At 36.3% G+C, this 13,272-nt stretch overlaps 1 protein-coding gene across 2 annotated transcripts in view; it reads right to left on the reverse strand.

Moving 5' to 3' along the window:
- Window positions 1-426: 426 nt before the first annotated feature.
- LOC127814062 (CSC1-like protein At1g32090) overlaps window positions 427-13,272 on the reverse strand; it is a 45,646-nt gene continuing 32,800 nt past the window's right edge. The window contains exons 1-11 of one of the 2 annotated variants that reach the window (XM_052355291.1): window positions 10,754-11,450; window positions 8,320-8,472; window positions 7,754-7,889; window positions 5,235-5,336; window positions 5,026-5,145; window positions 4,378-4,458; window positions 3,859-4,199; window positions 3,358-3,603; window positions 2,408-2,732; window positions 2,002-2,235; window positions 427-1,091 (exon numbers count right to left, since the gene is read on the reverse strand). In XM_052355291.1, the coding sequence (XP_052211251.1) occupies window positions 642-1,091; window positions 2,002-2,235; window positions 2,408-2,732; window positions 3,358-3,603; window positions 3,859-4,199; window positions 4,378-4,458; window positions 5,026-5,145; window positions 5,235-5,336; window positions 7,754-7,889; window positions 8,320-8,472; window positions 10,754-11,067 (2,502 nt within the window). In that variant the 5' untranslated portion in view covers window positions 11,068-11,450 and the 3' untranslated portion in view covers window positions 427-641. Of the gene's footprint in view, window positions 1,092-2,001; window positions 2,236-2,407; window positions 2,733-3,357; window positions 3,604-3,858; window positions 4,200-4,377; window positions 4,459-5,025; window positions 5,146-5,234; window positions 5,337-7,753; window positions 7,890-8,319; window positions 8,473-10,753; window positions 11,451-13,272 lie in introns of those variants that run through there. The other variant, XM_052355292.1, reaches the window with a different exon arrangement.

Consider the following 13,272-nt stretch of genomic DNA (forward strand, 5'->3'; position numbering starts at 1 on the left):
GTCGTTAATAGTAGATGAGCGAAGAAAAAATATAAGAAATTAAAAAACAAAAATTTGAAAACAAAACAAAATTACAATCCATGTCAAAAGTAAAAGTGTTTTTTTGTGTATTTTTAATTAATAATTTATATTTACTATTATACAAGTAAACACTAAGTTTTGCATAAAAAAACAAAAATTAACTACATTAATAAGATTTGAACTCGTAAGCTCTAAATAATAATTAATTTCTCAAACAATTTTACTACTACAATAAGTCACGCTTTGTTTAAAGAAATTAAAGAGGAAACTAATACCATCAAAAGCCACTTCATGAACTTTTATTTAAAAGTTAATTTTTTTTTTCACCTCTAGCCTATATAAAACAAAGTGTTTTTCAGTTTTTATATACTGCAGAACAGTAAGAAACTTGCATCAAGTGGGATCAATTCAAGTTTCTTCTGCTTTGGGCTTGAAGAGAAAATTGACCAGTTGTCAAGAAAACCCACATTTCCATTTACATTGACAGAGAATAATTACAATTCAAATCATCACAACAATGTTGGAAACAAGTTGTCTCATAAAGCCAAAACAACGGTTAGCAGTCCAATGTACAAGAAGCAGAAGAACTTGACCCTGAACAAATCAATCCAAGGCTTACCTCAATAATGAAAGACATTAGAAGGCGACTCATCAGCTCTGTAATGGAAGAAATTGTAGGCCTGTTCCACGTCATAACGGGGAACGGTATTGTCCGGCTGATCGTCATAGGGATGGGCTACATAGCTTGGCTGGTCTTCGTAATGATAGACAGTATGGCTTGGCTGGTCTTGGTAGTGGTAGACAGTATGGTTCGGTTGATCTTCGTGGAGATACTTCTTGTGAATTGGAGAGGGTGAACTTGTTTCGCTTGGAGGACTAAGGATGTGATGGTTATTTCTGTCGGCTGAGGGGCCGGGAGTCTCAGTCTGGTTCTTTTCAACTTTGACTTCAGTCAACTCGACTTCCTCAAATGAGAGGAAAATCGGGTGCAAGTATGCATCTGACAAGTAGGATTTCAAGTTGAGGTTCGGTTCAGAAGCGCGCTCTTGTAAATCCTTTGCCATGGCATCCTGGAGATGGGAGAGGAAGAAACACTACTCTGTTAGCACCTCAAATACCAATTGCCATTCCCTCATCCAAAACTCATAGGACTACAAGTTTACAAAACCTGTCTAGGTTTGACAAGGCTTTAGAGGAAGTATCTCACAGAAAAGATTGCACGGTATTCATGAAAGAGGCTTAATGTAATAAAGCTTAACATGGAACTCGGGTTCTACAGAATTGAAAGTCTATTGTATAAAAATTTCGGGAAGGATAGCAAGGGTTTAGAATTTTGTTCGTCAAAAAGCCATGCCGTGAGAGGGGTTGTAGTTCAAGTTCAAACTACAAAAGCTACGCCTTCATTAATTGAGTGGGATTTCTCCCATTATTATGGGACTCTGAATGTAGGTCAGTTGGGATTGAACCATGCTAAATTTTTGTGCCATTTTTCTGATTTTTGTGTGCGATCCCAATCCTAACAAAAGTCACTACTCAAACTGCCAGAAAGACCTCAACACCAATAACATCAATGTCCCCCTCTACATATGCTAATTCTGTCTCCTAAATATGCTTTGAATGACAGCTTGTCCTCTTGATGAAATTACTCGGTTCTTAATTACGTCTGATTAGAACTTCAGCAAGTGAAGAAAAATATTAGAAAAGTTGAAGAAAAGAGAAGATGGTTCATAAAGTAAAGAATGTTCATGTTGCGATCTAAACTTGATGTGTACATCCATGACTAATCTTGGCATGCAACATGTAGTTCGTTAGCAGGTTAGACATTGGCATTAGTGGTTTTACCAGGCCTAGAACCAATTAGCAACACATCATTTTTCAATAGAGCATACACAAGATAGAGACGATCAGTTTAGAAGACATGCTTGGTAGAATGACAACTTAACGTTCTCATTGATTTACTATCAGATCAATGGAGCTTACCTCAAGGGGATGCCTTCTAAATGCGGGCTCAAAACGGTTTTTGCAGTACTTGTGGAATGCTAAAGTCAATACGGGTAAAGCAACAAGCAAAGGAGTGGAATTGGCAGCCTTTTTGGTGCTGAGAAGACCCAACAAAAGAAGTTGAGAAATTAACAAACTTCCAATTATGCGGCTGTGAACATGTGGCCAGAACGCAGCAACACTCTCATATTGTTGATTGTACACATTAATTACCTGCATATGATCAAGCAGAAATAAGGAAAATAAAATCTGAGATGTTGCAGGTAAGAAGCATATACACAATACACCAAATATTTTGGAAACATGGCGTTCTCTTTTGTTTTCTTTTTTGGACCCCAGAAAAGTAAACTCGGGACAAAACCCAAAGATACTGGAAGAAACTAACCTGATGACGATAAACAAAGTAGGCAAAGGCGAAGAACACTAGTATAAAAGGGAGAAGGATAGGAGTAACCACGGCATATACTAGCCCAAGAAGAAAGTAAAGTTGAAGGCTAGGGAGAGTCTCCGGAAAGTCCACACTCCCAGGATTCATTGCCTTCTCCCTGTCCCTTTCGGTCTTCACCAAGAACATGTTCTTCAGGTGATAAATGACCAAGGGCTTTAACCTCAGAATCTCACCTGCAATGCCGGCCCACCCATCAACCATTATATATGTAATAAAGAAAGTGGCCTTCATTGGTATTGATACACCAATAGTCCGAGGGATCCTATGATAGAAAAAAAGCCATGAACAAAATTAGTCACACAATATGATGCAATAAACATAAAGAGATCAACCAAATCTAAAGTTGCCAAATTGTAAGATTCACGGTTCTCTCCTTTTACTTTGTATATGTAAGAACATGACTTACAATCTACATAGTAGCAGAACTTGTGGTGGGGGGCCGGGGGGGTGGGGGTACAGTAAGGGGTCATGTTCCCCCTGATATTCCAAAGTTCATGGTTTTGCCTCAAGTATTTTGGGAAAACTAAAACATTGTCCCCTCAAAAAATTAGAAAAGAACAAAAAGATATTTATTATGAAACATCTATACCCAAAAAAGAAAAAAATAAATAAATCAAACTCTACAAAAGTTCACTTTGGCTACCTCTTAAACACCAGGCTACACATGCAATTTTTCATCTTTTAAGAATTAGACTAATACCAGATGGTGTCGTATAGCAGCTGTAATAATAAAGACAACATGAAAGCCCCGCTTGCAAGTCTAAATCCTGTTCTAATATCAAGGATAATATAGACCAAATATGGGGGACAAACCCTGGACTTAACACATAAAGTAATCAACATAAAGAAGGAATAATTCGGTCCAGCATAGGGATATAGAGTATTACTCTGTAGGTGATTGATGAAGGAAAGAGTGAAGTTGCTGGAACGCTGTTCCAGCCGCTATACTCCCCAAGAATACATTCACCAACATAAAGTAGTAGTATTTTGCGGCTGTCCTTCGTTCCAGTATCGATAATGATATATGCCCCTCAATTTTTGACATAATCATCAAAACAGTAGGAAGAATGTATAAGAAGATTTTCAGAGCTAGACCAGGAAGAAAACCCTGGAGGAATGACTTGATGAATTTCCTGCATCATATCACCAGAAGATCATTTTATCATAAGGAAAATAAAATAATTTGAAAGAGACAGAAAAGAAAAAGAAAATTAATCTAGAAAAATGCCACCTCAATGATCATGATTCAAGACAGATGTCAAAAGGGCATTACCTAACAATTATTAAGTACAACTAGCAAACTGCTAGTTGTTCAGCAATTCCAAGTACAAGTACAACAATTTAGCATGACTTCCTAAGTTGGAAAAAAGCATAGAAATTTCACGTACATTTCAATCAGAGACCTCAAGAAAGGAGCAACCCTTTCAAGGCCCTCCAAATTTGCAAGTGATTGCACAAAAGCAATGGGTATCATGTAAAAGAACACCAAAGCAAAAACCGACAGTGATATCACAAGCTTCCTGATGCTAAGAGCAACAAATGGTATTGCCAAATTCTTCCAGTATACATCACGTGGTTCAGGTGCCCAATTTGTTAGCCACAGTGTGGGGTTCTTGCTTTGCTGGGTTTGTGCACACACAGCTGCCCCCCATCGTGAATTAAATGAAACAAATGCAGCTGGCATAATAGATTTTGGGTCCTTGAGAATTCTCTGGCGCTCCATTGTTAACTAACAATAAGGAATTTATTCATAGTTTAGCATAAATGTGTTAACGCTTAAATGAAGAAAGCAGACTAATTTTAATAAGAGGTCATCAGCAGATAACAAAGGAAAAATCGATGAAAATATAATCGATATAATTAGAAGAGATGAATAGGTTTTAAATGAAGTAACTGCAACAACTTACTCGTCTATCAAGATCTGTGATCTGTTGTTTATAGAAGTCAATAGAATCAACTCTTTCACCACAAAGCCCCAGGAACCCTCTCTGGAAAAAAATTATTTACTAAAGCCAAAGTCCAAAAAAGTGAGTGAAACAAACAATAACATCTTCATGGGTTATGTTAGAATTGCGGTTACATTGGGATAAGTTTCCTAATGATAAGATAAATGTTATGAATTTGAATTTGTTTCAAATTCATTAACATTTGAATTTTAACAATATAATGGGATAAGTAATTGGAATTTGAATTAGATTCAAATTCCTATGAAGATATGTTTATCTATATCTGTGTGATACCTATAAATAGGCATAGAGCCTAATGAAAAAAAACACGACAATCATAATCAGTTTCTGATCACTCATATACTGTATTCGGCATCACCATTCGAGCATTGGGCGAACAAGGCGTGGACGTATAAGAAAGCTTTTATAGTTTTCTTCCATGGAGGTTGTTAGGCAAATCAGATTCGATTATTCCGCTGCGATCCAGGTATTTTACATACCGTTTTCTATTTATTTAAAAGCTCTACATGAAACTGTCTTGCCTCTATTACAATAATAGTAGTAATTATTATTATTTGGAGTAGGGCAGGGGGGTAATATATGAGTTACCTTTTGGGTTGGCCTTTTTTCTTGATGCCTTTCAAACTTAAGCTGGCTGTAGTCCAGCCAATTTTGGAGCCTTTCTCTTTTCCTCACAAGTTTGGCGAATTTGTTTGCATTGTAAACTGCCTGAAACAGAGTAAAAAGAAATCACATAACCACCAGTTGACTGAATAATGAACAAGTCCAGAGGAAAATTTGATGGCAAACCATATTACCTGGTGACAAAGGTAGTGATCAGGATGATTTGTTTTGAAGAAGTTGTCCACACTGTCAGATATAGAATGACCAGAAACATGAGGCACATTTCTGACCAGTACCTGCAGATTGTGCATATACAATTTATATGAGACAGAATCTAAAATCTGGTCAATAGAAGATCGTAGACCCAAGAAGAAACATTGATCATCATGTTCAAAGGATTCCCTAATCTAAAGTATTTGGCATACTTTAGGAAAAATATCTTATAGATTTTTAATCAGAAAACACTGACAATAATGCAGATTTAGGATTAGTGGAGACAGTGTCCAGATTAGAACAACTTATGCCTGTCATATGGTGATTTCTGCCGAGGAATCTAAGTGTCAAATTAAGTGCATGCAACAAGAGTAACTAAATCAGTGAAATAACCTAAACATGTATCTGGGACTGAGGGCAAGATATAGTATATAGACAGGTGCAATCACTGATACAGAGGGGAAAGCATCTTTCTCTTACTGTTATGCCCCTTCATGAATCATGACCTTTTGTGGAACAAGATTTATGAAATTTAGCTAGCATGATGGATGAGTGAGTTCAATCCAGTAATGTTTTGCAGGTTATGGTTATGGTAGGCTGTTAGAAACAGATATATTTTACATGAGTTTTAATGCATAGGCAACAACGTTAATCATCCCAGCAAAATGGGAGAATCATTTCAAACGACCCAACTCACATCAGTAGTCTATGTGGGGGGCTTGAGTATATAATGGTCTCATGAACTCATAAGTCCTTCTGTAATACCCTGAGAGCCCAGAGGAGTTAGTATATATCGAGGATAGTGTAAGAAAAGAAACAACACCAGCTGGATATCTTTTGGGCTGAATGTTGGCAAAAAACTCCCAAGTTAAGCGTGCTTAACCTGGGGTAATCCAGGGATGGGTGACTCCCCTGGGAAGTTCGTGTAGGCCCATCAGGGTAAGTTGTTTCGGTCATTCCTATCACTCGATTTGGGATGTTACAGGTGGTATCAGAGCCGACCCCCGAGCCTCTGAGCGCGGTGGTGGGGCAAACCTCAGCGAGGAGGCTGAGTCTCGAAGGGGGTGTGAGGCCCCTATGGGGGGTGCGTGTAGGCACCTTAGGCGAATCCCACATCGGCCATGCACGGGGGGCGATCTGGGACCAGTTGTAAGGTCGCATGACGAGGACATCATGTGCTTAAGGGGGGGAGAATGTAATACCCCGAGAGCCCAGAGGAGTTAGTATATATCGAGGATAGTGTAAGAAAGGAAACAACACCAGCTGGATATCTTTTGGGCTGAATATTGGCAAAGAACTCCCAAGTTAAGCGTGCTTAACCTGGGGTAATCCAGGGATGGATGACTCCCCTGGGAAGTTCGTGTAGACCCATCAGGATAAGTTGTTTCGATCTTTCCTATCGCTCGATTTGAGATATTACACCTTCAGCCTTTGGGGGAGGGCCCATGGTGTTAACAATGGTATCAAAGCCAATCTAGCACCACTGCCGAGCGGGTGCAGGCCAAGAAGGTGTTTCAGACTGACTTGGGTCAGATTCAGATGTGAAATCTCTAGCCTGGCAATGATGCCAAGAATTAAAAAATTAGAGTTTGTCACAATCCATTCCACATCAGTAGTTTATTGAGGAGGTATTGGGTTATATTATTTTGTCTTGTGAACCTGTGTTGTAAGTAACATTCAGCTAGCACTATTAGGAACCGTCCAGAAGCCGCTTAAATTATTGGATTTTTACTTCATTCAATTCATCTATGCAGAAATTTCTGTAAGAGTGCGTTTGATAGGCATGAAAAATGAGGGTGAAATTCATTTTCCACCCAAATTCCAAGAAATTCTATCAAACAACTTTTTTTTTCCATGGAATTCGAATTCCATTTTATTTCAAAAAGTGGAGATTTTCCTTGAAATCAAGGAATTGGAATTCCTAGGGGGTGGGGTGAGAATTGGAATTCCATGGAATTGAAATTCTACCCCATTTTCCATTCTCCAATCAAACGCACCCTAAGATGAAATAGTAACTCATCCCTGTCTTTGAGACTTGCAACTTTGAACCATTTATTTCTTTTATTATTATTTGGACCAATAGCAAATTTGTCTTATGTCTTCTCTTTATCCATTAAGAATTATTATGGACCAACTTTTGTAATACTAAGAGAAAATAAGAAAAAAAATCTCAAAAAAAGGGAAGATAAGAATAGCAGTTGCAAAAATTTGTCAAACAGATAAGAGGTACAGAATTATAATAAAACATCTTGTCTTCTCTTCATCCATTAAGAATTATTACGGACCAACTTTTGTAGTAGTAAGAGAAAATCAGAAAAAAATCTCAAAAAAAAGGGAGATAAGAATAGCGGTTGTAAAAATTTGTCAAACAGATAAAAGAGGTACAGAATTATAATAAAACATCAAGTCTTAACTCTGCACAATGAAACAGTAAGACGATTCTTTTCTGTACGTAATTAACCACCAAGAAATTTGAATAACCAATTAAAGTTAAACTCACTGTGAACTGTTCTGCACGTCTATGTTGTGAAGCCAAAAATTTTAACCTCATTGAAGCAACTTTATCATATTCCTTGTAGAGCATAAAACACGTCCAGAATGTGAACAAGTATTCCATTGATATGTGGACGAAGAACCTGAAATTTAATTATAAAGTTCCTTTTCATGAGGAAGGAGCATATATCTGTAGTAATTATGCATGAGAAGAAACGCTACATGAAGTTTTTACAGTACATAAAGAAAGGTCAAAAAGGAATATGAAACAATGAACCACAAATTTTGGCTTCAGGAAGAAAGGAATAATCAAGGCAATGAACAGTGCACCTAAACAACAGGCTCAAAAAAATTTAAAATCAGAAGCAAGTTCACATCTTGATTGAAGTGAATAAATTGAAAGAATATTTAGAAATTGTTTTAGAAGACATTCCTGAGTAAATAAAAACTTTTTAGAAATGAAACTTTAGAAGCCCTTCATGAAAAGGCCTCATAAATAAGAATAAAATTCAGTAACAGCTCAAACAGAAAAGTAATTGGAGCTTTGGTTTGAAGGCAATGACTTGAACTTACCTGATAGATTTAGGATGAACATTTGATATTGAAAGCTTATCAATGTTGCTGACAACCAATTCTCTGCTAAGGAAAAATAATGTACCGCCCGACACATTGACTGGAATAAGAACTATAAGTGCCACAATAGCAATTGGCCCAAAAATCTTTAAGCTGCCAAAGAAGGGAAAAGAGGGAAAAGAGAACTACTTAGAAAAAGACTCCAAAAAATATGAATACCAATCTATCAAAACTCTAATTTAAGAATTTGCCTGTTCAGTTGTAGAAAGCATTTTCTGTTTTCCAACTCTAATTTTCTATTGAATGATTGAATCTCCCATTAGAAAATAGAAAACTCAATTTTCTAATTTTTCAACTTTATACTTGAATTGGAAAACATCTGTTCGATGTTCTCTAAATGTTCTGAAAATGAATGCTATAGCTTTTTGATATGCAAAAATTATTTTAGGACATGTTTAACTGTAAAGTGGGAGTTGAACACTAGAAAATGTTTTCTAAAATTGAACGAGGCCTAAAAAGTTCATTGACATGTTGAAGCAATGCTAGATAAATAGTTTCCCCACGAATGCTCTACCTAGATAAACCAAGTAAACCCCATAAAATAACATGATGATGCGGGCATGCAGGTTTTACAACCCACAAATTTTCCAGGTAACAAATTTAAACCAGTTCGTTGCTTATCTCTGTATGCAATGATTCACTGAAATGTGCTAGAATCAGAAATGAGGGCCGGTTTTTCAAAATAAATAATAGAAGATTCAAGGATTTACTTCATTTTCTTTACAATTTATATGTAAGTTGATAAAAAAAATCCATAAGACTGTTTTCCAATTTGTACCCAGCTTCTAAAAGGTGAAATCTCAAAACTAATGGGAAAAAAAAAAGAAAAAACTGGAGAAGAGATGTCACCTCAAAATTCTTTACTTGCAGATAGTTCACTTGAAGACAGGAAAACAGTTTTTGGTAAGTACAAAAATAAAACCGGGCAATACAAAACAGACAAGTAGCCCAAAAAATCTTCCATCCAAATTCAGTCTGATACCTTTTCATTTTTTTCAAACATTACAATAATCTCAGTTGTGGCGAACAAGGGTGCATCTGTGCTCCTGAAACTATATAAATGGAAGCCAGAAGGGGCAAATCACAAAGAGTCCAAATTCCAATTTTCTGCAAAGCTGAGAGATGGGAAAACACATACCCAATCACTCAAAACTCTAGAACTGAAGACAGAGAGCAAGAGACACTATTGCCCAAATCTGAATGCTCTCGTGTTCTTATAATTATAACTCTAAAATCTTTTCTGTTCAACACATAACTACAACTTCTAATGGTTTGATTTTATAACTTTTTCAAACAAAGGAAGACAAAAGAAGAAAGTAAGAAAAGGGCAAAAACTGATTATTTGCTTTTGCTAAAGCTGTGAAAAAGTGAACCGGTAAAACTAATTTCCTTTCCCTTTTCCTTGCTCTCTAATTCCTTAACCAATCCTAGATCAAAACAGCTTAAAAGAAAAACAAAATGGAGAACTTGTTTCCATCCTATAAGCAGCATACAGAACTAAAAGCCAGATTTTGATTCCAAGGTCCATCTCTACATTGAATTTCACAGGAAAACAGGAAAAAGGGAGAAAAAGAGAAGCCGAAATAGTATGTCCACTTGTTCAACTAAAACGCTCAACAGAAAAATGCAAATTCAGTTTATCAATTACAATTGGAAATTTTCATAGATATAAAAATCAACACTTATGGTGTAAAGAAGGATAGTAGACAGGTGGGAGATAGGGGAGGGTTGGGAATGAATGCTGACAATTTGATAAAAATAAAATAAACAATAATGTGAGTAGAAGTTTGTTAGTTTCATAATCCAAGTTCAGAGTTCTTCAAATCAGTCAGACACGACTTGGCATAAACTGGACTCCTGAACTGTGTAATCAGTCCAACCAAATCTGAAATCAGAAAAGAAAACCCAAGGGGAGAGGGCCAGAAAGTAATTTTAAAGCAAGAGGTTATTTATGAAGATAGAGTGCTAGCTATTTCAACTATTTTTCTCAACTACCAAACAGTGTCCCAAAACCACACACTCTAGAGAGTGACAGAAAATGAAATTTTTGACTACCCAGAGAGTAAATTATCCAGAATGCTCTCCATAAACTAACAGCACCCGGAAGACTAAAACTGCGAAAATGAAGTACACAATAACTTGCAACATAGGAAAAGAAAATCATCACAAGGCGAAATTCTCCAATTTTTTCAGCTACCAAACAACGGCTAAAAGCCGTAATCTCACGGAATTGCGAGAAAGAAGAAACTCTGACTACCCAGCACCATAAAGTAAAGGGACCAGAATATTATAATCTAGAAGCAGAACAGCTGAACGAGTTGAGCTTCTGCAATTTTCTCGGGAAAATACAGAACCCAGAAAACTTAAAAGGTACCCCAAAATGTATATTCTGAGGAAAACGGCGGAGTCGAGGCCGGCGTGACTGATGATTTCGGATTCGCTCATCTTCAGAGCTTGCGGCATCCAGTTGAGAAAAGTGAGGTAAGTCCTGAAATTGAGATTGACAAATTTGGAGACGAAATTCCCAGATTGCCTGGGACTGCTTCTGGCGCCATTGATGTACCACTTGGGGAAGTAGACTCTGTCATTGATGGGCTGAATCCTGAGAAGTGCAAAGGCCAGCAAGAAGGCAAAGGCACTCACGATGTTGATGAACGCAGAGACCCCTATGTCCTCAAGAGTAGCCATGGAAAGAGAGGAGAAAGCCTAAGGTGGGGTCTTTACAGAGGCAAGGCAAGAATGGGTAGAGAAAGAAAGGAAAGAATATTATCGTGAGCTTTCATTCTGGCCATTGGGAAAGTGGGTTGGCACTGGCAATGGGAATGGGTTTTACTTTCTTTCTTTCTTTACAGATACAATTACTTTAATTGTATTACCACGATAATGGCTTACACGCACAGAAGCTGTTTTGGCAAAGCCAGCGAATTGGGTTAAAATCGTGACGGTTTCCTTCTGGGTTTTGCTTAGATTGCGGCGGTGTTTGGGTTTCGTCTTCTTTTGACATTTGGGTTCTGTCTTGTGATGCTTTTCATCTCTTCAATCTTCCATTCAATACGTGCGCTCTCTCTTTACTCTTCTCTTATCTCTCTCTCTCTCTCTCATTAATAAATTCTCGCTTTGGCCTTTTCTCTTGCGGCGGAAAATGGATGGGAGAGTGTTGACAATTGACATATCGCTAACTCATCGCCGTGATATCGGCTTGTACTATATGCTGTTCGTTCTTGCCCCGCGGCAAATTGGATTTTCAAACCGAAACATTAACAAACAGCACTGCCCTTTCACCTTTGTTTTCCTGTTTGCTGTCAACTACGAAATTCAATTCCTAAACAGTCACGAACACATGCTACAATCCTACCATGAGAAGTTTGCACATATTTTTCTGGAATTAAATGAAGTAACTTTTTATAGCTATGATTGAGCAGTTGAGTTGTGAGCCAAACACCACTTTTATGATGAATCTGTTGAATTGTGAGCTGAAGTTTACATTTTTGTGTCTTCTACTTTGGAATAAATTATTATTCTCCTTCCGGTCGGAGACAAAAAGGGAAGCTTTTTATGGGGTTGGATTGGCAGTTCTGCGCTTAAGGTTCTTTCTTTCTTCTAGGGTCTTATATATGAATTACTTATTACATATACTCACTCACCTTGTTACAACAATTATTTACTAACACCTTGTTTGGTTCCTTTCTTTCTCGATTACTATAATAACTGTCTAATTATATTATATTATATTTAAATTTTCATTATCATGAATACTAAATTTTAAGTTTATTAAATTTTAATTTATTTTTCAATTTTATTAAATTATTAATTGGTTATTACTTAATAGGTTCAATTCTCAAGAGTGGATTTTCATTTGTAGCCATAACCCCCGTAGCCAGCCCTATTCGCATCATTTAGGGATAACCAAACAATTTTGACTAAATGAAAAGTAAATTTGGGATGCTAACATCATGGTCATTGATTGCATGTATTTGGTGAATTTTTTGAATGTATATTTAAAAAATAGTAATTAAGAGTTATTGTATTAGGAAAAATTAGAAAAGTTACAATGAGCTATTTAATAAAAAATAAAAAGATAAAATTACCTAGCTAAAAGTGATAACTCAGTAGTAAGATTGTTTGGAAATATTTATTTTAGAAGTTTGAATTTATGAGGTTAATTTTTAATCTTGTTAATGTTTAAATGATGCTTGGGATGACTGTCTTGTGCTGTCTTCGCCACTTATATCCTCGATTTTGACAAATAAGATAAATTACAGGTACGAAGTTTTGTCTCACCGTGTAGGATGAAAATTAAACTAATGACCTACCGATACGAATTTGGTATATCGCTTACCTAATGATTTGACTTATGTCCTGGAGATATGTTTAAATGAATCTTATACTTTATAAAGTTAAGCAAATCCGATTAAAATTATCCTCCATAATATTATTAGTCTTTTACTAAAAAGATTAATATTACTCATAATACTAAACTTACAAAGTAATGTCTTTGAAAAACAATTCTAGAGGACTTGGGGCTCTAATATCTCCGTCCTTCTAAATTACACCCCATGCCACCTCTAAATTATGCCCCGATTGTTCTTCTTATATTACAACTCTTTCTTATTTTTACACCGTATTTTTTTATTTTTATATTGCACCTCACCCTTTGAATTGAAATGCACTGCATTTCCTTTATTTTTTGGATTCCATCATTTCTATTTTTTATATCTCAACTTAAATACGAACAATTAAAAATATTATAACAATATTATAATAGTTTCGATGCTTGAATTGTTTCTAAAATTGAGCCATCATTTGAATGACGCATCTCATGTATGGATTAATCTACTCTACTTGATAATCTTATTGAGAGGCCTATCAAAAGAGGCAAAAATGATAAAAATA

The sequence above is a fragment of the Diospyros lotus genome, chromosome 12 (assembly GCF_014633365.1).
Source record: "Diospyros lotus cultivar Yz01 chromosome 12, ASM1463336v1, whole genome shotgun sequence".
Taxonomy (NCBI): Eukaryota; Viridiplantae; Streptophyta; class Magnoliopsida; order Ericales; family Ebenaceae; genus Diospyros; species Diospyros lotus.